The sequence below is a fragment of the Pollachius pollachius genome (assembly GCF_949987615.1).
Source record: "Pollachius pollachius genome assembly, chromosome: 15".
Lineage (NCBI taxonomy): Eukaryota > Metazoa > Chordata > Actinopteri > Gadiformes > Gadidae > Pollachius > Pollachius pollachius.
In genome coordinates, this window is record NC_136948.1 from 11106266 (window position 1) to 11132770 (window position 26505).

General features: G+C 47.1%; 1 protein-coding gene across 1 annotated transcript; it reads left to right on the top strand.

The window, feature by feature from the left end:
* Positions 1-571: 571 nt before the first annotated feature.
* rpap1 (RNA polymerase II associated protein 1) lies at positions 572-25403 on the top strand. The gene is made up of 27 exons (XM_079753001.1): positions 572-634; positions 986-1162; positions 1323-1471; positions 1953-2045; positions 2512-2674; positions 3079-3279; positions 3826-4047; positions 5012-5127; positions 5318-5416; positions 5781-5882; positions 6411-6578; positions 7146-7334; positions 7819-7953; positions 9528-9698; positions 10736-10893; positions 11983-12153; positions 15065-15272; positions 15859-15968; positions 16182-16377; positions 17237-17383; positions 18958-19100; positions 22110-22521; positions 22898-23016; positions 23502-23733; positions 24046-24222; positions 24773-24829; positions 25216-25403. Exons 2-27 carry the CDS (start codon positions 988-990, stop codon positions 25363-25365), a joined length of 4263 nt encoding a protein of 1420 aa, XP_079609127.1. The 5' UTR covers positions 572-634; positions 986-987; the 3' UTR covers positions 25366-25403.
* The last annotated feature ends 1102 nt before the right edge of the window (positions 25404-26505 follow it).

Genomic DNA, 26505 nt, shown 5'->3' on the forward strand with positions numbered 1-26505 from the left:
ACAGTATGACAAGGAAGCGAGGATAGAGGAATAGAGAAGCAGGCTGCTAGATAACGAATCCGTTCGGATGTATAGACGCCCACGCTACGCAGCCTCCTTCAGATGTAGATATTCGATCGATATTAAAATACGATGCATATTGAATTTAGATAAATCTGTAGAAGCATGATCACAGAGCTGTCCAATGTCCTGAAGGCTCGTAGCGAAGGTAACGCGAGAAAGTCCCACAGTGAAAGCGCGTGCCTGTGTGTGTCATGGATGTACGCGCGCGCATCTGTGTGTGTCATGGATGTACGCGCGCGCATCTGTGTGTGTGTGTGTGTGTGTGTGTGTGTGTGTGTGTGTGTGTGTGTGTGCGTGTGTGCAGAACATGAGACAGAATTTGTGAGTATAATGTTGATCTTTTTATTATATCAAAGATATTATACAAAATGTACAACATCATATAATATAGAACCGTACAATTACATTAAGATTATTTCTCAGGCAGGCACAAATATCTCATGAAAATAAAATTCCACGCACCCGTGGAGCTTTTATTTTGAAGGCGGACTCGAGTGTCACAGCAAAACACTCCGTGTAAAACTTGCACATGTATGCTTATTGCGGAGCAAGAAAACAAGCATTTCTATAGGTCAGCCTCCGTTTGTGTACATTTATAAACAATGTATATGTCATAAACCTTGGTGAACGTCTCATAATGCATAAAATAGGGTCGTTATTCAAGCGTAAACAAGTCTTAACTGTTTGCTAGCTGTAACTACTAGCTGTAGTTGATTAATGTGCTAAACGTTACAGTGCATAGAAGTCAAGTTAACCTGTCTATACTTTTTAACAATTAGATTTAGATAGGATTTATGATGCTACTTCTTATCTTCCAAATGTATTTGTTGATTCATGAACTATCGCTGCTCCCATGACGGTGGAGCATAGCCGAATGAGTTGTGTGGTTATTGATGATATTTCAATGTTTTATCCACTAAAGGCATGCTGCAGCGTCCCAAACCCAGCGACTCTGAGGCAGACCTCCTCAAAGAGCAGGAGCGGTTCCTGGTCTCTGGTGCTCCTCGTGCGGCTAAAGTGATCCGAAGACCAGACAAGAGGAGAGGAGGAGGAGAAGGCGGAGGAGGAGAATGCCAGAGAGACATTGTCACCATAGAAGGTTAATGACGGAAGGTTCTAGAAATGAGTACATCTAGAGACATAACGCACTTTAAGTATGTTAGTGCATAGGTGTAGTGTTAGTTTGTTTTAGTATGGTTACGTTTACAATAAAAACTCAATTTAACTAAGGTATGAATGCATGTGTTTGTTTTCTGAAGATCTCCCTGATGACCTGCCGTCTCTAACACCGGCACCATCAAAAAAGTCTTGCTCTAAAGAAAACCGCGTTCGCTTTGAAGACCAGGATACTGAGGAGGTTCTAGACAAGCATGACACTCACATCAGTGCTGTGCTTTCTAGGATTGTTGTGAGTATTTGCTGTACTGCCTCACTCTTTGTGCATGCAAGAGTTAAAAAGATTCACAAATTAAACTCATTGGTGTTAATGTGTTTTGATGTGTTCAGATTTAACGAAAAACGTATCTTATCTATCTAAAAATGAGATAAGATAAGTTATCTCATCTATCTTATCATGCCACAAATAGCGTTGCCATTTAGGACCCAAACAACTATATCAGGTCCGTCTATTATCATTATTGTTTTTAAATGGAATGCACTTTTCTAACACAAGCGCTGGCCACCCAAAGCACTTTGAAACACAGACGGCGGTGTCAGCCACGCAAGGCGACAGCCAGCTCATCAGAAGCAGTTAGGGTGAGGTGCCTTGCTCCGGGAATCGAGCTAGCAACCTTCCGGCTACCAGCCAACCCTCTCTACCTCCTGTGCCACATGCTGCCCCTGATCAGTCGTTTTACTGTTTTTTTATCCTTTTTTATTTCTCTTGATAGGAGCGAGACACCAGCTCAAGCCTGGTCTCTCTGCCAACATTCTCTGGAACTGCATTTCCCAGAGTCCTTCACCGCACAGAACCAGACAGCAAGGTGAGACGTGTTCACAGGTAGAAGCAGCAGGTTACCAACAGGCCCAGACAGGAAGTCAACAGGCCCAGACAGGAAGTCAACTAACCCACATTTAATTGTATAGACCTTCTAAATTCTCGAAAGAGCTTTACATCTTCACACCTTGAGAAGGAACACAGAATGGGGATCTCTCCTCCCAGGGATGCTGAGAATAGTGTTAATGGACATAATGTTTGTTACTAAATAATATAAATACAATGTGTTCGATAAAACGGAGCAGTAGTTTAGGTTATGTATTATGTTAGTCGTGATAGCAGCCAATTCTGCCAGGAGAGAAAGGTGGCAGCTAATATTAGGCAATGTACAACCAATCAATTCATAAAATTTAATGGAATTGTAATAATTGTTAATGGACCGTATCATTGCTATTGATACTGCTGAGGAACACTAATGGCCCCGTTGCCTCTAACCCTGGATCTGTGCTCAGGTCCCAGCGGCCGCAGCAGGCGGGAGGAGGAGTATATTTGCCCGTCAGATAGCCGCTGAGAAGCTAAAGGAGGCCTGTGGTCCATCGGGCCGTGCAGCCAGAGGGCCAAGCCTCCCCGTGGAGACCAGCATGGACGCAGACCTTTCTCCTGCAGCACGCGGCCGTACGTACACTGGATGTTTGTCCTCTACTGGTGTGTCTGCTGTACTCCAACGTTTCCTCTGGTAGAATAGCAGTCTCAAAGTTGACATCGAAACAATTTGGTGGTCAATTTTATGTGACCCTTCAGCAGTATCTTTCTTCCAAAGTATCTTGCAGTGAATTTCAGACATCATGTGAGCAGGAGGCATCTTGCCCATGGATGCTCCAGGTTGACTCAGACATTGGAGTTCAGTCCCATACGGTTCAGTTGGGAGTAATTCTCCATAACAAATAGACTCTATATCAGCTGAGAACCGAACAGGTTATGTTTATGTTTTAGACACTTTCACTTATATTTCTATTCCTATTCCCACCTATCCCCCTCTATTTCTCTCGCTCTCGTTATTTCTCGTTCTTCTCCCGCAGCGCTGAGGGAAGCTTCGGGCCCCAGGCTGCCCTCGGGCCCCAGGCTGCCCTCGGACCCCAGGCTGCTGTCGGGCCAGGGCCTGGGGGGTCCAGACTGCTCTGCGGAGACCCTGAGGATCCATCAGGAGAACCAGGCCATGCTGCAGACCATGTCTCGGGGAGAGATACTGGAGGAGCAGCGAAAGCTGCTGGCCCAGCTGGGTGAGTGGAGACCTGCTTTACTGGGGGGGGGGGGGGTGCCCTCCACCATGGCAGAGTGTTTTGTGTAGAGGTGTTGTGCATATTGTATTTTATTGTGTTTATCTCAATAATAATGATAACTGTATGAGTCAATCTGCGATCATTTATTGTGAAATGTTCTTTCTTCTCGGTTTGTGTTGTGCTGTATATAAGTTATATATATATATCAGCTGTATACAAGCATAGCTAAATATTATTTTAATAATGGGCAATTATAAAATAATTGTCCAATTGTGCCTCAAGACAGGAAAAATAATAATTCATTCATTCAGTCCGTTATGTTATGTGGCTCAAGATTTCTAGACACTCTGGTTAATCCCATTCATCATGATTTCCAAAGACCCGGTCCTTGAAAGACGTTCTGTGTGTTCTGTTGTTCTCTTTCTGCTGGCTGTGCTGAGAGACCCATTTACACGTGTCTCTGTGTCTCTGGGTCTGCTACCAGACCACAGCCAGTCCCCATCAGCCCGTCCAGCGGCTGCCAGTAACACTACCCCCCCCTCTCAGACCCCAGGCTGGTGGACTTCATCAAGGCTGGACCAGCCCACCGGGACCCCGCTCCCCCAGGCTCCGGTGAAGACCACCAGCGTGGAGGAGTCGCTAGGGACAGCACAGCGAAAAGTGTTCCCTCCCCGTCAGAATCACAGCAGGAGGAGGAGATGGAGAGAGAGGAAGAGGAGGAGCCAGATCAGGAAGATGAGGAGCCATCACCGCTGCCTCCCATCACAGGTGTGGTTCATTCGACAACGAGTCTTCCATGTCTGTCTGTTGTCAGTGAGCTGTGGCTCTCCTTTATATATGAGTGAATCTGGTTCATTGAGATGCAGTCAAAGCTGCAAAGAATCCACCAATTGTCAGGGATTCTAAAGCTTAGTGCGGTTGTTGGTAATTGGTGTAAAAGTCAGCCACCTCCTGCTCCTTAGTCTTCACCTTTCTTCCTTTGGTTAGCTCTTTTTAATTCCTTTTTTCCTCCTGTTGCTTCCTCCCTTCCCCTCATCAGGCCTTCTGCAGAATCGCAGGCTGTATGTTGCGGGGCTCCTGTAACTGAGCATGGATTTCACTCTGTCTGATTAACGGAGAGGCCATCCAAAGCGAGTCGTAGCCACTCTGGCTAATGGGTTTACTGCCAACCCTGCAAAGAAAACGCAGCCTATTGAGAACATCCCTAATGGATTACACAAACTGTTCTCCAAAGCGCAGTGAATCCAACTTTTAGGGTTTGTGAAATGAACATTAGCGTGTGGTGGAATAGTTTTTTTTCTACGTCGGAGCGATCAGATAGACGCAGTCACAGTAGCTCGAGGAAGATTGGTGAGGGCTTGCAGCAATGTATTTCTCATTTACATTTACATTTAGGGCATTTGGCAGATGCTTTGATCCAAAGTGACTTACAATAAGTACATTTGTCAGAAGAAAGAAAAACAACAATAAATCGCTGTCGGTACAGTAAGGATGTTCAAGAAAAAGGTGGCAAGCACTAAGAAACGCTAGGTTAACCCATTGCCCGTATACAACAAAGATAGCTAGGATAAGATCATGAAGTGGAAAAAAAACCTGTCCTGCGTGAAAGCCCGTCTTTCATGTGAACTAGGTGGCCATGAAGGCCATTGAGTCCTGGGCCCTCTTATGGTGTCTCTGGGTACCATGTTGAGAGCATCCATTTTGACTCCAGAGGCCCTTCCTCCTTCCTCAGAGGGGGACCTCCCGCTGAAGCCCGAGAAGCAGTGGGTCCACATGGGCAAGCTGGAGCCCGACAAGCTGGAGTGGACCAGAGACCTGCCAGGTCCCCGGAGGAAGGGGACCCAGAAGGTGGGTCTGGGGGTCAGGGAGGTCAGGGGAGTCGGGGTGGGGTCTGTCTCAATCCCCGGAGGAAGGGGACCCAGAAGGTGGGTCTGGGGGGCCTGTCCCACTGTTTTAAGATCATATTTACGTAACTGACCACCTAATGGGTTGCATGCTCCATCTTCTAACCCCACCTGGTTTTCCTGTATTCTGACAGGCCATGCAGGCTCGCTTTGACTTAGCCGGCTCCCTGATCTCCCCCCACGAAGACCTGCCCACCCACCTGGGTCTGCACCACCACGGAGAGGAGCCCGAGGTTAGTGTCTGGAGGGGGCCCCCCTCCTGGCTTATCATGACAAATAACTGCAAAGAAACATATTTGTTTAATGGAGCATGGTCATGGGAAGACACCGGCAGGATTATCCAAGCATCCAAAGAGTTAGACGCTGCTAGACTCGGTATCGGTATATTTCGGTAAGGAATTTCGGTAAGGAATTTCGGTTCATGAATTTGAATCGTTATCAGGAAGGACAAAATGGTATCGGAACATCTCTGGTAAAGGACGCTCCCTCCCTTGGTTCTCACTTGGCCCGCTCCCGGACCATAGACCCCCCCCCCCCCCCCCCTCTTGCGCCGCTGTCTGTGCTGACTGAGGCGATGTGCTCTCCATCTCTCTGCAGATGGCAGGTTACTCTCTCCAGGAGCTCTTCCTCCTGTCCCGGAGCCAGGTCATGCAGCAGAGGACTCTGTCCCTCAACACCCTGGCCAGCATCCTCACCAAGGTTCACGAATTCACCCAGGCTCTGCATAGCCTCCCCCTTACACCCCCACACCCCTCTTACACACTTATTGTATGTTGTATGTCCTGGCCCTTAATGTAAACACTTATTTTATGTTCTAAATCCAGGCATTTAATGTGCACACTTTTTTTATGTTGTAAGTCCAGGCACTTAAAGAGCACACTTATTGTATGTTGTATGCCCTGGCACTTAAAAATTGTACTAAGCATTGTGTAGCATCTAATCCTAGCTATCTTTTTTGTATACGGGGAATGGGTTAACATAACCAATTGGAAGTGACTGCACTTGGTTCTATGAACATCCTTACTGTACCGACAACGATATATGGTTTCTCTTTCCTCTGACAAATGGACTTAATGTAAGTCGCTTTGGATAAAAGCGTCTGCTAAACGAGCTTAATGTAAATGTTAGGTGGCAGTAAATATCTGTCCAGCAGTCTGCCACCTCCGTGTCCCCCGACCACCACATGAACCTGGTGTCGTTCCCCTCTTGTGTCGTCCTTCCTCCCAGGCGCGCGCCGGGCAGTTTGCATCGGCGCTGAGCGGGAGCGTGATGACCACGCTGCTGGACGCCGGCCTCCTCTTCCTGCTGCGCTTCGCGTTGGACGACAACGTGGAGGGGGTGATGGCGGCGGCGGCACACGCGCTCAGAGCCCTGCTGGTGTCGGACCAGGACGAGGTACGGCAGAGATTGCGTAGCGTCTTCTTCTCCCCCTCAGCTCTCAGTCGTCATTATCCAGGTCATGAACGTGATGTTGATGTGCTGTCGTCATGACTCCTGAGGGCGGGCTGCTGCCCCCCGGGGTTAAAGGTCACCCCTTTTACTTCAAGGAAGGGACATGTCTTCTGACATTCTTATTAAGCTCGTAATGGGTGAAATGACCTCATTACTAAGGATATTTTGTCAAATTTTCATTATTATTACATATTGCAGGACATATATATAACGAGACTCAATTATCCATCATCAACTGAACATCATCAACTAAACTAAACACAACTAAACAAAAAGAAGTGATTGCCTCTAAAGTAAGTAAGTATCCTAGTAAGTGGATTTGCATTAAAAGCCTTTAATGGGCTGTTACATGACAATGGCTTCATCTTGGAGGCCTTGGGTAATACTAGTAGTACGTCCTTCATGTAAAGCTACGTAGTGATTCATCGTCCATCTCTTATGGGCTATAGTCAGTGTGTCTGTCATGTGAATGTCATGTGACTGACCTATGCCCCGTCTCCCCCCCCCCAGGCCTTCCTGGACCACAGCTTCTCCTGGCCGGGCGGCCTGGCCTCCTTCCCCCTGCGTCCCTGCTCTACGGAGGAGCAGGAGGAGGAGGAGGAGGAGGAGCAGGGCCTGCCGAAGAGCATGAGGCTGAGCGCCAAGGAGAAGGAGGAGCGGAGGAACGACCACGATGTCGCCCGGCATGACGTCGTCAAGGTAACGGGCGAGATGGAAGGGAGCATGTAGCCACGCACTCGCTGGTAGTTCATCGCACTTCAACTCCTTTAGCTTCACAATGTAGCCTCACAATTTGTGAGGCGATTTATATACTGGTGGGTTTATAAAGCTTGGTTTAGCTCAGGAGGGAGAGCGGGTTGGCTTGTAACAGGAAGGTTGCTAGTTCGATCCCCGGCTCCTCCTAGCTGAGTGTTCAGGTGTCCCTGAGCAAGACCCCTTAACCCTAACTGCTCCCGACGAGCTGGCTGTCGCCTTGCGTGGCTGACACCGCCGTCGTAGTGTGAACGTGTGTATGAACCGTTGTAAGTCGCTTGGGTTAAAGGCGTCCACTAAATGCCCTAAATGTAAATCCCTCACCACGCAGACCGTTTTCCGTGTCCCTGGTGATGAAGAGCAGAGCGGTGCTTGTCTCAGTGGCAGTGAACCAACCAGCTCATCGCTGCTCTCTGTCCCGTTGTTTCAGGGCCTGCTGAGGATGGGGCTGCTGTCCCGGCTGCGCTACATCCTGGAGGTGGTCCGCCCCTCTCCGCGGGTGGTCCAGGACCTCCTGGGGGTCCTGACCCGGATCAGCAGACACTCCTCCCACGCGGCCACGCAGGTATAACCCCAACCCAGAGCGGTTCTTCAGGTTCTAGGTTCTGTGTTCTCAGTCTTCCTCCACGTATCCTCAATGGATCCTTTTACACAGGACTCCCACAGGGTTTGTTTAGAGCAGTGGATTTCAAACTGTGAGGCGCGCCTCCCCTGGGGGGCGCCAGAGTTCTTGAGGGGGGGGCGCGACGTGAGAAAAAAATATACCAGAAAAAGTAACGCAAAAAAAACGCAAAGACGAAGACGCGCTGTGTTCGAAATCGTTTCCTATTCACTCACTCACTATTCCCTATATAGTGTTTATGATATAGTGCACTATATAGGGACCGAACAAACGAGAATTCGGACACTACACTGAACATTTCTAAACGTCATTTGCGTCAATAAATGCGCCGGGTATTTGTGTGACGCAGACAGATGAGCCCACATCATGTAAACAAACCGGGCACCCACGAGGAAAGCTGGATGTTGTATTGATGTTGAATGTTACATTTCCTTGATCAAGTTTTTTTTTAAATTAATTTTGAATATTACATTTTTTATGTTAAATCCCAAATAAATTGTTGACATTTCTATTCGTTTTCGCGGTTATTCAACTTCATCTTCTCCTCCGGAAAACACGACCGCATTGCATTGTGGTATACGGGAGTAACATGTACGGAACATCGTATGTTCACTAACATTTTGGGTATTTTAAGTCCACTATATAGGGCATGAAATTTACCACTGTGAATTCCAACACCACTACAAAATGGCGAGCACCCTATATAGTGCACTATATCCGTGATAGGGAACGATTTCGAACACAGCTCCGCAAACTCATTGCTCCCACTAAAGTTGAGGTGAGCTAAAAAGGAGGCTAAACTGGCAGTTTACAGATTAAGATGTTCAAATGTATTTTAAAAACGTTAAGCAAAAACATGCTTAGATAAAGATGTTAAAATGTGTTAAGAAATGTGTTTAAAAACGCACAAAGATGTTTAGAATGTTTCAAAAATATGTTTAAAATGTTTCAAAAAAATATGATCAGAGATCTTTAAAATGTGTAAAATATGATCAGAGATGTTTAAGATATGATCAGAGATGTTTAAAATGTGTAAAATAATTAAAAGGTCTTTCAAAACACAGGGATTTAGAAAAAAAAATTTTGGGGGGGGGCTCAGCTGAAATTTGTTCTTTGAGGGGGGGCTGACTCTCTCATACTTTGAAAACCCCTGGTTTAGAGGAAAAGGTGGTTTGTTCTTTAAAAAGTACTTGGCATTGTGTAGAGTCTTTGTTGCAGCGGGGAATGGGTTAACCTAGTGTTTGTTATTTGTCCCTTGTTTCTATGAACATCTTTACTGAAACAACAGCAATATATTGTTTGTCTTTCTTCTGTCAAATTAATATTGTCAATCGCTTTGGATAATAGTGTCGTCATTTCATCACTTTATCACTTTTATCCCTTATCCAAAGCAAACTGCATTGGATGTATTTAATACATTTCCTAGGTTATCAGGTAGTGGTGAGGTCTCCAGGTGGTCTGTGGACAGTGTGGGTTTCCTCCAGACGTTGTTTCTGACCTTTGGTCCGTCTCTTCAGGTGCTGGACTGCCCTCGTCTCATGGACGTGGTGATGTCCGAGTTCTTGCCCACTTCCTGGAGCGCTCCGTCTCTGCACCCGCCCCCGTCTGTGTACGGCCTCCCATTGGCTGGGGCCCTGAAGCTCCTCAGGGTATTGGCTACCTCGGGGAGACACGCCTGCGCCCGGCTGGTAAGTAACGCTGTAAAAAAATATTTCCCTGCGCTTTTATTATGTATTTTGAATCTAGGGAATCATGGAGTCAATCTTGATGGAGTAATATTTGACTATTATTATTTAGAGTTATGTTTGAACTGTTTATGGCTGAAAAGGCTGGTGTTTACAATAATATTGTTTATATGTTATTTTACAAAGTTTTTAACGTCGTATTTGTGTGTGATTTTTTTTTGCAAATTAAAGGCCAATCCAGGGCTACGATTAGAAAGGGTTAAAAACGGGCGGTAGATTGCACCTGGCTGAGGGACTGTGAATGGTGATAGCCTGAGAGACACTCATCGTCTCTCTGTTTGGTCCTCCACACACACGCACGCACGCACACTTTGATCTCTCAGCACCCGTGAGCTTGTCTCTTCGTTTTTACACTACCAGATATGCCGATCTTATTCCTGCCTTTTACCCGGCATGGTCCGCGCGTTTAGACTGACCGAGGTAACTTGAGCAGGACTTGGGTAGAGGTGTTGATGACGTAAAGTATACCGCGAGTTGCTGACCATCATGGGAGAGAAGGTGATGGATTTAACAAAGACGGTGAAAGATGGTGAAAGATAGTGAAAGATGGTGCGATCTACGAGAAAGTAGAAGAGAATTTCTTTAAGGGGCTTTCATCTGCATAAAAAATTAGTGGTCAGCCAAATATAGAATATGTTGGCGTTTTTGCACTTTTGCACTTCGTAAATAGTTAATCGTGTTTGTAGCCTACCCTCAGATGTAGTCTCCTCATTCTTGCATGCGAGTGGCTTGAATAAAAATTTAAAAAAACTCCCCCATGCATGCAAATAATGCATATTATTCTACAAAAGGTCTACTCTACGTGCGTTGCCCTACCTACTCCAATGAACTAAGAAAGCCAGCTCCTTGACACCAAGGGGAATATATCCCCTTGGTTTTACACAGGCAAAACAGTGAAATTGTAACATCCGCCAAGCCGCAACCGTACCGGCGTGGCAAAAGGCCTTCTCACTGTGTTGTGTTTCTGCTCCTGCCCCCAGCTGAGCTCTCTGGGCGTGAGGGAGCGTCTCTCCCGCCTGCTGAGCCCCGAGCCCGGGGAGCTGCTGCTGGAGAGTGGCCAGGCGCTGCGGGTCTCCGCTGAGGCCTACAGGCTCTGGGCCGTGGCAGCCAGCTACGGGCAGGCCTGCGACACCTACATGTAAATATCACAACATGGGAAAATATAAAATAAAAGCACAGGCAAATAGTTATTTTTTGTTGAATAATGAAGAGTTGGGCCCCTACGTTCATGCGAACATTGGGGCACGGCGATATGGAATAATAATTGTGGGACATTTTCTATAAAATTGCTAAATATGGGCTGCTCTTATGAATGATGAAATACCACTCTAAACAGTCCAACTTAGGGTCATTTTATTGAAGAATAAATGTAAAGTATAGTGTACCTTACTCACAGATCTTTCAAACCTCACACTTGATCTATTCTTTGTTCAGTTGTGTTCTCACATTATCCCAATTGTTTCCAACTATTTTCAACCCCAGAGAAGTCTGTAGATTTGCTTTGATGCTCCGCTACATTTGGTTGCATGTCCATGGCGTCACCCCCTCTGATTAACCCTAACGTCCAGGGATAGACAGGAAACCCTAATCCCGGAGAGAGCTAATTAATGATATGATAAATGAATAAGTCTAGCCTACGACTATGTGCTGCTAGGACAAGTGGCCGAAATTCATCAGTAACATGGATGATGTAAATACCCCAAAAAATGAATCAATGCATGCCTAAGTCCTGATGAGGACACGTGTACTCGGTTTTGCTATGCCCTTGTTTTAATGATGCTAGTCTTCTCATCCTAATTACTTCAGACAATAACACTGGGTCAATTAATATCTCCACCTCATGGCGATACACTTCCACCTCATTACGATAAAGGACGATTCAAAAGTCTCTGAGGTTCACGTGCTCCTTTGGTTGTTCTGGTTCGGCGGTTCTTCGGGGTTGTGGTTCTTTGCCTAAACATCCTCAATATGATAATATATAATGACAAAAAGATTTTTTACTTCCAAGAGCCCTAAAGCCACACATTTGATGATCTATTGTGGCCTATATCAGGTTATATCTCTCAGAGTATTCCGGAGGGAGAGACGTTTCAAAACCATTACAAGTTCCAGTATCAGCTACAACTTCAACAACCTTTCCATCACGTTTTAAAACAACCGCAGATCTTTGAAAGTCTTCCTCAGTGTGCTCCTTCACCACTCCCCTAACGCTCTGCTCCGTCCCCAGAGAGCTGTACTCGGTCCTGCTGCGGGCGCTGCAGGATGTGACCCGGGACCTGGACTCCTCGGGCCCCCTGCTGGCCCCCCAGCGGCAGAGGGTGCAGGCCCTGCTCGCCCTGCTCACCCAGGTCACCCACACCGCAGGGTGCCACCAGGAGCTGCACGCCGCCATGCTCAGGTCAGCGCGCTGGGAGGGACGCGGCCGGGTGGTTGGTGTTTGTGTTGTAAGGCTGTAGCAGGAGGCCCCCTCCCTACCTGATCCTCAGGGACTCAGAGTGAGGTGAAGAGATAGATAGATACTGATATAGCTATGAATATAGATACTGATATAGATTAATAGATACTGATATAGCTATGAATAAAGATATAGCTACTGATATAGATAAATAGATACTGATATAGCTATGAATAAAGATATAGATACTGATATAGATAAATAGATACTGATATAGCTATGAATAAAGATACAGATATAGATACTGATATAGATTAATAGATACTGATATAGCTATGAATAAAGATACAGATATAGATACTGATATAGATTAATAGATACTGATATAGCTATGAATAAAGATACAGATATAAATACTGATATAGATAAATAGATACTGATAAAGCTTTGAATAAAGATACTGATATAGATAAATAGATACTGATATAGCTATGAATAAAGATACAGATATAGATAGATATATACAGATATAGATACAGATATAGGGAGATAGATACTGATAGATACTGATATAGTTGGATAGATACTGATATAGGTAGATAGATACTGATATAGATAAATAGATTCTGATATAGCTATGAATAAAGATACTGATATAGTAGGATATATACAGATATAGATACAGATATAGATAGATAGATACTGATATAGTTACTGTTATATAGATAGATGGATACAGATATAGATAGATAGATACTGATATAGTTATAGATACAGTGGGGCAAAAAAGTATTTAGTCAGCCACCAATTGTGCAAGTTCTCCCACTTAAAAAGACGAGAGAGGCCTGTAATTTTCATCATATGTAAACCTCAGCTATGAGAGACAAAATGAAAAAAAAAAATCCAGAAAATCACATTGTCTGATTTTTTAAGAATTTATTTGCAAATTATGGTGGAAAATAAGTATTTGGTCACCTACAAACCAGCAAGATTTCTGGCTGTCACAGACCTGTAACTTCTTCTTCTTTAAGAGGCTGTTTACCTGTATTAATGGCACCTGTTTGAACTCCTTATCAGTATAAAAGAAACCTGTCCACAACCTCAAACAGTCACACTCCAAACTCCACTATGGCCAAGACCAAAGAGCTGTCAAAGGACACCAGAAACACAATTGTAGACCTGCACCAGGCTGGGAAGTCTGAATCTGCAATAGGTAAGAAGCTTGGTGTGAAGAAATCAACTGTGGGAGCAATTATTAGGAAATGGAATACATACAAGACCACTGATAATCTCCCTCGATCTGGGGCTCCATTCAAGATCTCACCCTGTGGGGTCAAAATGATCACAAGAACGGTGAACAAAAATCCCAGAACCACACGGGGGGACCTAGTGAATGACCTCCAGAGAGCTGGGAGCAAAGTAACTAAGGCTACCATCACTAACACACTATGCCGCCAGGGACTCAAATCCTGCAGTGCCAGACGTGTGCCCCTGCTAAAGCCAGTGCATGTCCTGGCCCGTTTGAAGTTTGCTAGAGAGCATTTGGATGATCCAGAACAGGATTGGGAGAATGTCATATGGTCAGATGAAACCAAAATATAACTTTTTGGTAAAAACTCAACTCGTCGTGTTTGGAGGAGAAAGAATGCTGAGTTGCATCCAAAGATCACCATACCTACAGTGAAGCATGGGGGTGGAAACATCATGCTTTGGGGCTGTTTTTCTGCCAAGGGACCAGGACGTCTGATCCGTGTGACGGAAAGAATGAATGGGGCCATGTATCGTGAGATTTTGAGTGAAAACCTCCTTCCATCAGCAAGGGCACTGAAGATGAAACGTGGCTGGGTCTTTCAGCATGACAATGACCCCAAACACACCGCCCGGGCAACGAAGGAGTGGCTTCGTAAGAAGCATTTCAAGGTCCTGGAGTGGCCTAGCCAGTCTCCAGATCTCAACCCCATAGAAAATCTTTGGAGGGAGTTGAAAGTCTGTGTTGCCCAGCGAAGGCCCAAAAACATCACTGCTGTAGAGGAGATCTGCATGGAGGAATGGGCCAAAATACCAGCAGCAATGTGTGAAAACCTATTTTCCACCATAATTTGCAAATAAATTCTTTAAAAATCAGACAATGTGATTTTCTGTGTTATTTCTTTTCATTTTGTCTCTCATAGCTGAGGTATACCTATGATGAAAATTACAGGTCTCTCTCATCTTTTTAAGTGGGAGAACTTGCACAATTGGTGGCTGACTAAATACTTTTTTGCCCCACTGTATATAGATATAGAGCTATAGAGATGGATGGATGCATAAAACTTTATTAATCCCCCACAGGGGAAGTTATCTTGTTAGAGCACAGCAGAAGTGGAAGACACAGGATATAATGCAATACAATACAAATACAAAGTAGTGCTCAGGAAAACAAAAAGAGATGCTAAAGTAAGGACAAACAGAACAGACAGAACAAACAGTATAAATTATAAAGTGGCCCTGTGCCAGTACTTCAGTATATTAAAGTGTGTAAATGTAGTTCAAGCATCTCCAACATGTCTCACTAGGGCTGGGGACAGATGTAAGCTCAGGGATGCAGTTTGATATTTTATCTATTATTCAGAACAGAACACTTTGCACATCTGTTTCATGAGACCGCAGCGTAGGAGAGGGAAGAGGAAATTGAATGTTGGCGACAAACAAGCAGCCCGTTTAACTTCATCAAGTTCATCCCTTCATCAGGCAAAAGTTTGATTGTAACATTTTATTTATTAATACCACCTCAGCAGCAGCAAAAGCATTTAAATGACCAGTAACTGAGACGTATGTCAACATGTATACATTTCTCCTGTTCATTGGAGAAGTACACACTGTAATCTAAATGATAATTCGATCATTAAACACGTTTGACTCTTTCTCCCTCCAGGAGCCCGGGCACCGAGGACCCTGCGCCCCCCCCTCCCCCCCCAGTGTCCTGGGGCCACGTGGCCGGGCTGCAGGCCTCCCTGGTGGGGCAGCTGAAGGGGCTGGTGGCAGGCCTGGACGGGCCGGCGGGGAGGAAGGAGAGCAGCCTGGCTCTCATCCCTGGGTACCTGCTCTGCCTGGGGGCGTACTACCACCAGCTCCCCAAGCAGGTACCCTCTCAACGGCCTTATGCTGGTTCTTCTTCTGGTCCATCATAGTGGAGCTCTAGCCCCGCCTCCCTTAGACCTCTCCAGTCCAAAGTTATTTGTCTGCCCATATAAGGTCTTGCCTCCGACTATTAAGAACTCCACAGAAGTATAAAACTACTGCCTTACACTTCCGCAAAATCCAGAAATGCGAAAATGACTATTTCCTTTTTATAATACTTTATAATAAGAAAATTAACAAATACACTATTTTTGCCTAGCTTAGCCTTGGATGTCCGGTGCTAGCCGGCTTGCGTGTTCTCGTTGCCGTACGAAGATAGCAGTGAATGACTTCCACCACCTGCTTGTTAGCAATCACGAAAAAAATAAACATACAACTATAACTGAACATAGCGCCTTCACCATGTTCACTATGAACCGTCTTGGCCATGCACGCGTAAACAGGGAGATGATAAAGTCACATTCCAAAACACTCTTTCATGGAGTTCATGAAGACACAATCAAGTGATGCAACACCTGGGTGGCATATGATTAGTCCTGCATCACATCCTGTCCTCCCTCTTTCTCTCTTTCTCCCCCCCCCCCTCAGAACTGTTTCAAGCCAGTGGACACTCTCCAAGAGCTGGAACGGCTCACATCAGAGGTGCTTCAGCCACTGATGTCCCACAGTGCCGTTCAACACGTCGTTACAAACCTCCAGTCAGTCTCATTTGCACATTCTTTCCACATCTTGCTGTGGTTGTAATGTTTTGTGGCCGGCCAGCAACAGCCCAGTTTACAGGCTAGCTTGCTCAGTTACCAGCCAGACACCTCTGGCATCCTTAATTAATGCAGTCTGAGAAGCAGCCTCACCCCTTACTGCCCGGTGAGGCCGCTGATACATGACTCTAGCTCTCTTCTGCCCTTCCCCAGGTCATGCTCCGCCGTGTGTGACCTCAGGGGTCATGGTCCCGGTCCGGAGGCCGTTCCTAGTCTGCCTGGATTGGCCAGCGCAGGATGGAAGGACGGCCCGGGATTGGCTGTTCCCTCGTCTCCCTTCCCTCTTCTAACAGCGCTTTGCGTCCTGCTGGACTCCATCACCGGCATCCATAAAGGCCTCAGCAGCAAGGTACCAGTACCCTCATCACACAATAAACAATGGCACCAATACCTAACCTTCATGACACTGTAAACGATGGAACCAATACCTAGCCTCCATCACACTGTAAACAATGGCACCAATACCTAGCCTCCATCACACTGTAAACGATGGAACCAATACCTAGCCTCCATCACACTGTAAACGATGGAACCAATACATAGCCTCCATCACACTGTAAACGATGGCACAAATACCTAGCCTCCATCACACTGTAAACGATGGCACCAATACCTAGCCTCCATCACACTGTAAACGATGGCACCAATACCTAGCCTCCATCACACTGTAAACGATGGAACCAATACCTAGCCTCCATCACACTGTAAACGATGGCACCAATACCTAGCCTCCATCACACTGTAAACGATGGCACCAATACCTAGCCTCCATCACACTGTAAACGATGGCACCAATACCTAGCCTCCATCACACTGTAAACGATGGCACCAATACCTAGCCTCCATCACACTGTAAACGATGGTACCAATACATAGCCTTCACCATTTGCATTTAGCAGTCGCTTTTATCCAAAGCGACTTGCAATAAGTACATTTGTAAGGATGTTGCCGTAAGGATGAAGTGCCAAGCACTAACAATTGCTAGGTTAACCCATTCCCGTGTACAACAAAGATAGCAAGGATAAGACGCTACACATCCTAAGTACTATTTTAATTGCCAGGATGTGTAAACTTGCAATAAGTGCCTACATTAAGTGCCAGGACGACCACACTGTAAACAATGCCCTAACAACGCTACCTTGTCGTGACGACGAGAACTGCTTAAAGTTGTTCCTCACCTTGTGTTGTCATCCCTCTCACCCTATCAGTTCAGCGGTCTCCTCGTATCGGAGCCTGTGATTGGCTACATTGGTAGCTGCTGTCAGGCCACGCCCAATCTGTCAAACGCCAGCGCCTGGGTCCTACGTCACGAACACCACCTGCTCTACCTGCTGGTCCGGCTGGCTCACCGAGTGGTGAGCACCACCCACACTACGTCACATAATACTACTACTACTATACTACTACTCTATTACTACCATACTACTACTATTAATACAACTACTACTATCAATACAACTTCTACTGCTACGACTACTTCTACTAGTGGTGAATGTACTTCTCTCTCTGAGTGAACAAACCTCATAATCGAGATCTTATTCCCTTCTTCTGACCTCCTCATAATTCCTCGACAGACACTCCACCACTAGAGATGGGCGATATGGCCTTAAATCCATATTGCGATATACATTGCAGCCTCTTGCGATAACGATATATATCACGATATAAAATCGGAACAAATTTTGAACAGGTTACATAGACCCTAAGGAAAGCCAAACTGCTAAATGTATTTTAAAAAAAGAGAAATATATTATGTCATTTCGAGAACATTTATTGAGAAACACTGTAATCATACAACATAATGTTGCAGATAAATAAAATTAGTATTGGGTTTCTTTCCTTTAGTGCAAACCATTCTAAAGGGCACTACACTTAGTTTAAGTCTGCAGAGAACAGGAAAAACGGGTGTCTTTCTAGATAAGGAACAGACTAATTGATGATCGATCATTGATTGTCACGATTTTTGTCGATTACGTGATATTTTTTATCGATCAAAAAAAGGTTGACCCAGCCGGAGAGGTGGTCTCGGAGACGTTGCTCAACATGGAGCAAAGAGGAGACGGAACGTCTTTTGGATATTTGGGTCCGATATCCAAAAGACAATCCGTCTCCTCTTTGCTCCATGTTGAGCCACCACCCGACGGTCCAACAAAAGCAAGTAAAAAGTACGCTGGAAAACATAACTTAAAAATGCCGATGCATTTAACACATTCCGAGTCAGGATGAGGGAGAAGGAGTTGGACCAGTCCGCAGATCAATGTATATCACGCTGGATATCCATGATTGTTTACTTTCACCGGTGCTTCCCCCCCCACCCCACCTTTTTCTTTAACGCTCCCCCCCCCCCCCCCCCCGGACCTTTTTGTCCAATGATTTAAATTTATTTGCACACATGCAGTTTTGTTGACGAATTCTGGCACTGTTGCGAAAATTGCAATGTGAAAACGAACCGCACCAAACCAAAAATTAAACATTGTATTTTGCGTCATCAACATGCATTATCGCGATAGAGCGATAGAATTAAAATCTCTATCGTAGGCCATTTTTTATTGTTTATATCGTATATCGTTTATATCGCGCATTACTATCCACCACTAGTGGTTTGGTTCTGGTCCTGTGAGATAATCCCAAGACTAGACTTAGAAAATGTAAATAATCGGTCTGTTTTCTTCACTAATGTAATTGAAAACTGAGGCCGCTCTACAATATCTGGATCGATTCATAGTCTCTTGCTTTCTATTGTGTAATACTCTCTCTCTCTCTCTCTCTCTCTCTCTCTCTCTCTCTCACTTTCTCTCTGTCTGTCTCTCTCTCTCTCCCTGTCTCCCTTTTTGTCTCCCTTTCTGTCTCTCCCTCTTTCTCTCTGTCTCTGTCTCTCCCTCCTTGTCTCTGGCTTTGTCTCCCTCTCTGTCTCTCCCTCTCTCTCCAGGCTCCTAAGGATCCGGCCGTGGCGCGGCATGCCTCTCTGTACCACCAGGTGGCGTTGGCGCTGCTCCCCTGGCTGCTGCCGGGCAGTGAGCACCTGGCTCACGACCTCCTGTGCTCCGTCGTCTTCAGCAAGGACTTCCTCCCGTGAGTCGACTCCCCAACCCCTGCTCCACAATAATCACCTCTCACCAGCAGAGGCCGGACCAGCAGATGAAACGCATGCAGGGTCTTATTTACATTTATATTACATTTCATTTAGGGCATTTAGTAGACGCTTTTACCCAAGGCGACTTACAATTAGTATATTTGTCAGAAAAAAGAGAAACAACAATATGACGTTGTTGGTAAAGAAAGGATGTTCCTAGAAATAAGTGCCAAGCACTAACAATCACTAGGTTAACCCATTTCCCGTATGCAACAAAGATAGTTAGGATAAGATGCTACATGGTGCCAAGTACTATTGTTAAGTGCCAGGATGGATGTACAACATAAGTGCGTAAGAGGGGTGGGGGGAGTGTAGAGACTAGAACTCTAGGTGAACTCTGGAGAGTCTTGAGTCCATTGTTAAATCAAAAGCTTGGCCAGTAGATCTTCCTCACCTCAGAGGCAGCTTAACGCTGAACCGCAGAGGTTCAGACCAATCAGCGTCCTCCGAGGAACCACGTGTCCTATGAGATGCGCGATAGACTGTGATGGACCGACGGTTCGTCCAATCACCGTCCTGGTATTTTAAGTGCATGCCCCCATCCAAACTGTTATTCAAGGGTGTATTCCCAGACGGTTCTGCGTAAAAAAACCCATCTGGACCGTACTCTAAAGTTCTCACCATGTCAGGTTGGACTGGTCAGGGAAAACAGAGTGTTTAGTGGAGTCGATTGAGCGTTCTCTGTGGTCTGTGGGGAGGGATGCAATAATATCATCAGATACAACCACAGAACAATGTGATGGAAGGCAACAACATTTAAAAGGTACCATAGTAACATTCTTTTGTATCGTTTTTTAATAACGATTCAAATCCATCCTGAAATCAAAACATAATCTATCAACTAGAAGACCATCCCCCAAGATGATTAGCAGACCTCCCGACCTCCTGCTGACCTTCAGCAGGTATCAGCTGGTCAGAGAGGTGGAGGCTCTTTGACTCCTTTGGAGGTGGAGGCCCGTTGTGGTGTCTCTCAGATGGGGTGTGGGGAGTGGACCTGTGCAGCGATGGTCAGCTGTGGGAATGGTCCGTCCCAGGGCTGGAGTTGTCGCTGGGGAGGTCCTCTTCCGGTGTTCTTCGTGATGGGCGTCACGCCCCCTGCTGTTGAGAAATAATGAGAAAAGTGTGAACCAAAGAAAGCACACTGTAAGGACCAAAGAAAGCACACTGTAGGAAGTAAATTGGTGTCGTTTCCTGTAATAAAGGCTGCGTTTCCAATATGCTTCATTACCTTTTGTTGTAAAGTGCTTATACTTGATGAAAGGGAAGCAACTGCGAGACCATTAGCGAATTCCGCTGTTTGTGACTAATTGGACATTTTTGGCGAGCATTTCTCCCATTTGGAAGTGATTAGACAGCAAAGCGGGGGGAAATCAAGGGCTCACTTGGTAGGTGGTTCGGTCCCCTGCGCGGGGACGATGACGGTGAAAACATCCCCGTAGTCCTTCACGGTGTGTTCATTCATGCTGTCGGTCCGCACAGGTGATCAAAGCTATTCCTAAAGTTTTTAATGGGGCCTCGCAGCGTCACTGTCATCGTGCTTCGTTATTGCTGTGGTAATTGCGTGTATCTGTTGGGAGTCCAATTAAGAGGGCTAATTTGCACCCTGCAGGGCAGTACAATTTTATTTTTTTTAATTTTTATTATGGATTGGATTAACATCCTTGCCAGGGGAATCCATGTTCTTTATTATGAGGTCACGACCATGACGCCTCCACCAGGGAGCCGGGAGAGTGGTCGCCCTGGGTAACTGTAACTACGTCAGTGTTGTTTTTGTTGGGGCGTAAATGAGTGTGTGTGTGTGTGTGTGTGTGTGTGTGTGTATGTGTATTTAAAGGGCAGAGTGCTCTGTGGGCCTGTGTTCATCTGAGTGAGCCGTGTTTTACTGTGTGAGCCTGTGTTCATCTGAGTGAGCCGTGTTTGTAATAGCGATTGTAATACTTGCACTTGGTTCTATGAACATCTTTACTGTACCGACAGCGATATATTGTGTCACTTCTTATGACAAATGTACTTATTGTAACAAATGCACTCATTGTAAGTCGCTTTGGATAAAAGCGTCTGCTAAATGCCCTAAATGTAAATGTAAATGTGTTCATCTGAGTGAGCCGTGTTCATCTAGGTGAGCCATGTTCCTCTAGGTGAGCCGTGTTCCTCTAGGTGAGCCGTGTTCATCTAGGTGAACCGTGTTCTTCTAGGTGAACCGTGTTCTTCTAGGTGAACCGTGTTCTTCTGAGTGAGCCGTGTTCTTCTGAGTGAACCGTGGTCATCTGAATCACCCCGGTTCATCTGAGTGAGCCATGTTCTTATGAGTGAGCCACGTTCTTTTGAGTGAACCGTGTTCTTTTGAGTGAGCCTGTGTTTATCTGAGTGAGCCTGTGTTTTTTTGAGTGAGCCGTGTTCATCTGAGTGAGCCCGGTTGTTCTGCGTGAGCCGTGTTCATCGCCTGTCTGGGTCTTGTTGTGTTTAGCAATTGAAAACAGGTTTCAGGAAATGAGCAAAGCCTTTGAGATCAGGTTGCAATTTCTTCACATCGCTTCAGAGGTAGAGAACAACAAGGGGGCTTAGTGAACAACAAATGGGCTTAGTGAACAACAAGTGGGCTTAGTGAACAACAAACAGGCTTAGTTATCAACAAGATGACTTAGTGAAACCTGTAATCAAGTGCTTTTAAAATTGTCTTTCAATTCTTCACACAGTGTGATTGCATTTTAGCACATTTTCCAACAGATCCCCTGTTCTTCTGAGCATGTGAGGCTGAACATAAAGCTAGGACCTAATGAATAATGTATGAAAGCCCGAGCTCTCTTTGATTAGCTGAATCAGACGCCCTGCATGGGGGCTGCAGTGTGCCGCTCTTCACGCATTCCCCTTCATTTACTCTGCACTTCACATTTAAAGCGGCAAGCGAGAGCACCCCATGGATAGCCCTATCGTCTTCCCCCCCCCAGGGAGAGCCACAGCGGGGGACCGGAGGCCCTGGAGCTGGCTGAGCTGAAGCTGCACGCGGGGGCCCCCCACCTGCAGGCGGTGGGGCCCCTCCTCCGCGAGGCCTGCGTCCAGCTGCCCTCCCTCCGGGGCTGCTACCTGGCCCACCTGGCCCACCTGGAGCCCTCCGTCCTGGGCTCCAAGGACGCCTACCTGGGCCGCACCCCCTGGGTACGCTCCCGGCTGCTCCCGGAGCTGGGGCCGGGGCCGGCGCTGCCCGCCGACTGGCCCTACCTGCCGCTGGTCACCCTGTACGAGCGGACGGGCGGGGGCGGGCTGCAGGTGGAGGAGCTGCCCCGCGGCGCCCTGCAGGCCGTCACCCACTGCCTCCAGTGGCTGCTGCTGCTGGAGGTGTGGAGGGAGGAGGCGCTGAAGGTAGGCACCCCCCCGGGGGGAACTCATCACGCCCCGGGGGGAAGACCCCGCCCACATATCAGGGCTGGAGGATACTCGGAAAAAAATCGTATTGCAATGTTTTGTCTTTTTTGCGGTTCGTGTTGCGATATGACCCAAAAAATAGCATGTATCATTTGGGGTGATTTTGTAGCGGAGTGCATCTGCAGAGATCCGAGATCTGCTCTGGCTTTGCATGGCATTCAGATTTGGCTTTGCACTCGAAAATTGTTTAGCCTTTCGTCGTGGCAATGGATCTGTTTTTGGTAAAAGCCTTATTTTCTGTTACCAAAATCATTCCGATCAACACACGCTGTTTTCTTAGGAATGAAATGGCTGTTTGTTTTTTGGTTCCCAGGCGGTCCCCCCCGTGGCCAAGCTGGCGCGCCTGTCCTGCGTGTTCCTGAGCTCCAGCGACCTGTTCCTGGAGAGGCCCGTCCAGCGGCTGCTCTGGGCCCTGCTCCGGCTGCTCACCAGGTCAGACCCCCCCCCCGCCCCCCTGAGGGGGACGGCTTCAACGGGGTTAATGTCCAGTCGCTCCGTCCAGAGCTCAAAACCGAACATTCAGACGCTCTAACCTAGGGGTGGGAGTCACAGGGTACCTCATGATACGATATCCGATACATGCTCCATGATGCCGATAATATTGCGATTCTGTGTTAATCAATATATTTTTAGCCAAGTATCCCTCATTTGTGTGTTGAGCGCCACCTCGAGAAGCAGGGAAATCAGTTTAGAGCGCCTATTTTATTCATTAGAATATCGATATTTGGGGCGATATTTCCTGTCTAACTCTTTATGAATAAAGCATACATTTTTTTATAAATTAAGAAAAGAATAGTTATAATTATATCGATATCTGGCTCCAGTGTATCGATTCTCGTGTAGCATGAAGAAGGGCGAACAGTCCCTCCTCTATTCTAACCTGCAGCCCTCCCTCCCTCCCCCCCTCCCTCCCCCAGGCCGGACCGCCTGGACTCCCTGGACCTGGACGTGGCGCTGCCGGGCCTGGCCTCCTTCCAGGACCTGTTCTCGGCGCTGCTGGTGCAGTACGAGGCGGTGTCGTTCGGGGACCCCCTGTTCGGCTGCTGGCTGCTGCTGCCCCTGCAGCGGCGCTACAGCGCGGCCATGAGGCTGGCCGTGTTCGGGGAGCACGTGGGGGCGCTGCGCTCCCTGGGCGTCACGCTGGAGCAGGTAAGGGACGGGGGGGATGGACGGAAGGAGGCGATGGGCGATGGGGGATGGATGATGGTATGTGACGGAGGGGATGGATAATGTGATGGGGGATGCATGATGATAATGGTAAATGATGGTAAAGGGGGATAGATGATGATAGGTGGTAATAGGTGATGGGGGATGCAGGGTGTGAGGTGACAGGGATGGATGATGGGTTGGATGAGGGGTTATATACTGTGAGAGCGCCAGCTCACCTGACCACATCACCAATGGCGACTGGAGGCCGCTTTGTGATGAGTGTATTCTGGTCTCTCTCTGGTCTCTCCCCAGCTGAGCCTGCCCCTGGAGCGGTACACCTCCCCGCCCGAGGCCTCCCTCCCCCTGCTGCAGCTCTACTTCCGCTCCCTGGTGACGGGGGGCCTGCTGCAGGCCCGCTGCCCCCTGCTGTACACCGTGGCCCTCGCTCACCTCAACGCCTTCCTCTTCTCCGAGGGCCCCGCCCAGCAGGTGAGCCCTGTAGCCCTCGAGGGTTAAGGTTAAGGGTCTTTATTACTGAGTAACACTAAGATGTAGAGCAGTTGTCTTGTAACCGAAAGGTCGCTAGTTCGATCCCCAGCTCCTCCTATCTGAGTGTTGATGTGTCCCTGAGCAAGACACTTAACCCTAACTGCTCCTGACGAGCTCGCTGTCGCCTTGCATGGTTGACTCTGCCGTCGGTGTGTCAATGTGTGTATTAACCGATGTAAGACGCTTTGGATAAAAGCCTCTGCTAAATGCCCTAATTGTGATTGTTTGCGTTGTTCTTTTAGTATGTTGTGTTCTGTGATGATTCCCTTTGGAAGTGTTGTGTATTGTGTGTGGTTGTGTAGTGTGTCTGTGTGTCTCTGTGGTTGTGTATTGTGTGTGATTGTGTGATACACTTACACTTCACTACACCTCATTACTTACTATTACTTTTTACCACTTTTGTTTTGCTTATTATACCTTACTTTACTTTATTATTGTCATCTATGCTGCTACTTATTTTTTTAAGTATTTCTGATTCCTCTGTCCTCAGGCGGTGGAAGCAGCCCAGCGCAGCATGCTGAGGAAGGTCTACCACCTGACCGACCAGGTAGGGCCACTACCCCCTCCTCAGAGCCAGCCTACCCCACAATTCCTTCCGTCTGTCTCCAAACCTCCAAGTCCCCTCGGTCCCTAGTTTCTCTCCTCTCTACCTTCTGCCTCCAGACCACCAACATGAATCACTTTAAACTCTATGGGGAGGACGATGAGAAAGATCTGGGCTAGTCTAAAATAAACCTCATTAAGGCGTTAAGTAACACCACTCGCTGACGACTCCTTTAAGGGCTCCTCCTCCTCTCCTTCCTCACGAGGCTCCTCTCCTCCTCCTCCTCCTCTCCTTCCTCGCGAGGCTCCTCTCCTCCTCCTCCTCCTCCTCCTCCTCCTCCTCTCCTCCCCATGCGTGTGACGCTGTATCTGGTCTTGGGGGGGGTCTAGGTGCTGAAGGACCACCTGCTGCTGTTCCGTGGGCCCCAGCAGGACTCTGCGCTGAGCTTCCACACGTACCAGCAGCTGCCTCCTGATCGGGCCCAGCGGCTGGAGCGGGCCCTTGGCACGCCGGACGGCAGCCACGGAGGGACACACTGACCGGGGGAGAGAAACCGCAAGGAAGAGACGTCCAGAGAGGTGGGACCAGAGCAGAGGGGAAGAGGGAGGGGGGGGACGAGGAGAGAGAGGGAGGGGGGAGGAGGTGAGAGAGAGAGAGGGGGGGATGAAAGAGAGGGGGACGAGGAGAGCGAGAGGGGGGGGACGAGGAGAGAGAAGTGGGGGGGGGGGGGGGGGGGGGGTTGGAGAGTGATGGGGGGAGGGGAGTGAGAGGGGGGATGACAGGAGGAGGATGGAGAGTTTAGAGCGGACGTGTGGAAAACGAGGTAGGATACTGTGACGCTAAGCTCCAAGCTGTCCCATCAGCTCTTTGTAATTTACAGCCTGCCAGGTCTTAGAGGGCGATGCACCTCTCCTCATGCTTTGATATGAGGCCGTGGGGAGAGAGCATAAGGAAAGTTTGGGTTGAAATTGATCATTGGATATTTTGTCAAGGGACGAGTTTGATAATGTAAAATCCATAAATTGGCCAGAATGTTGTTGACAGTTTTCCATGGTGCAAATGGACCAAAAACAGCTGTTCTCCATTTGTGAATGACTGCTTTTATGTTGAAATGTTTTTCTTGTTTTGTTACAAATTAACTATTGACATCAGAGGCTTGAAGAAAGCCTAGTAAATATCATTTTTAATAAACACACTTTAAAAATACATTGACCAGATTCTTTTTGGGGCTTTTATTTGCTTTTAAAATGTTTTTTCCATATTTTATTTCCTATAAAAAGTTTCAAGAGCTTTGTTCTTTTGCTCTTTAAATGTTTAATAGGAAATAAAATATAGAGGTGGTAAGACGTGTTTCATGGGAAACAGACAGTAAGCAGGCTGTAAGACGAAGCAGTGTTTCATTGGAAACAGTTTTCAAGCAGGCAGTAAGATGGAGAAGTGTTTCATGGGAAATAGTCAGTACACAGGCGGTGAGACGTTGTGTTTCATGTGCTTTATAATGAGCTGCAATGGTCACAAATTACCCCATCGCTGTCAGGGCATTAAGCCTGGCTCCACGGCCACCAAAATACCCGAGTTCCCAGATAAACAGCACGCATTGTTCCCTGACGTTGTAACAATCAATGCCACTCGCCCTCGAATCCCGCTAATCCGAAGCAACATGGGTCACATTACTTTCC

Bases quoted from the DNA above. Each gene is read 5' to 3' on its own strand.
- rpap1 (XM_079753001.1), top strand. From the start codon at position 988: ATGCTGCAGCGTCCCAAACCCAGCGACTCTGAGGCAGACCTCCTCAAA. The intron at 6,579-7,145 runs GTACGGCAGAGA...CCCCCCCCCCAG, and splicing joins TGGTGTCGGACCAGGACGAG to GCCTTCCTGGACCACAGCTT. The intron at 7,954-9,527 runs GTATAACCCCAA...CCGTCTCTTCAG, and splicing joins CCTCCCACGCGGCCACGCAG to GTGCTGGACTGCCCTCGTCT.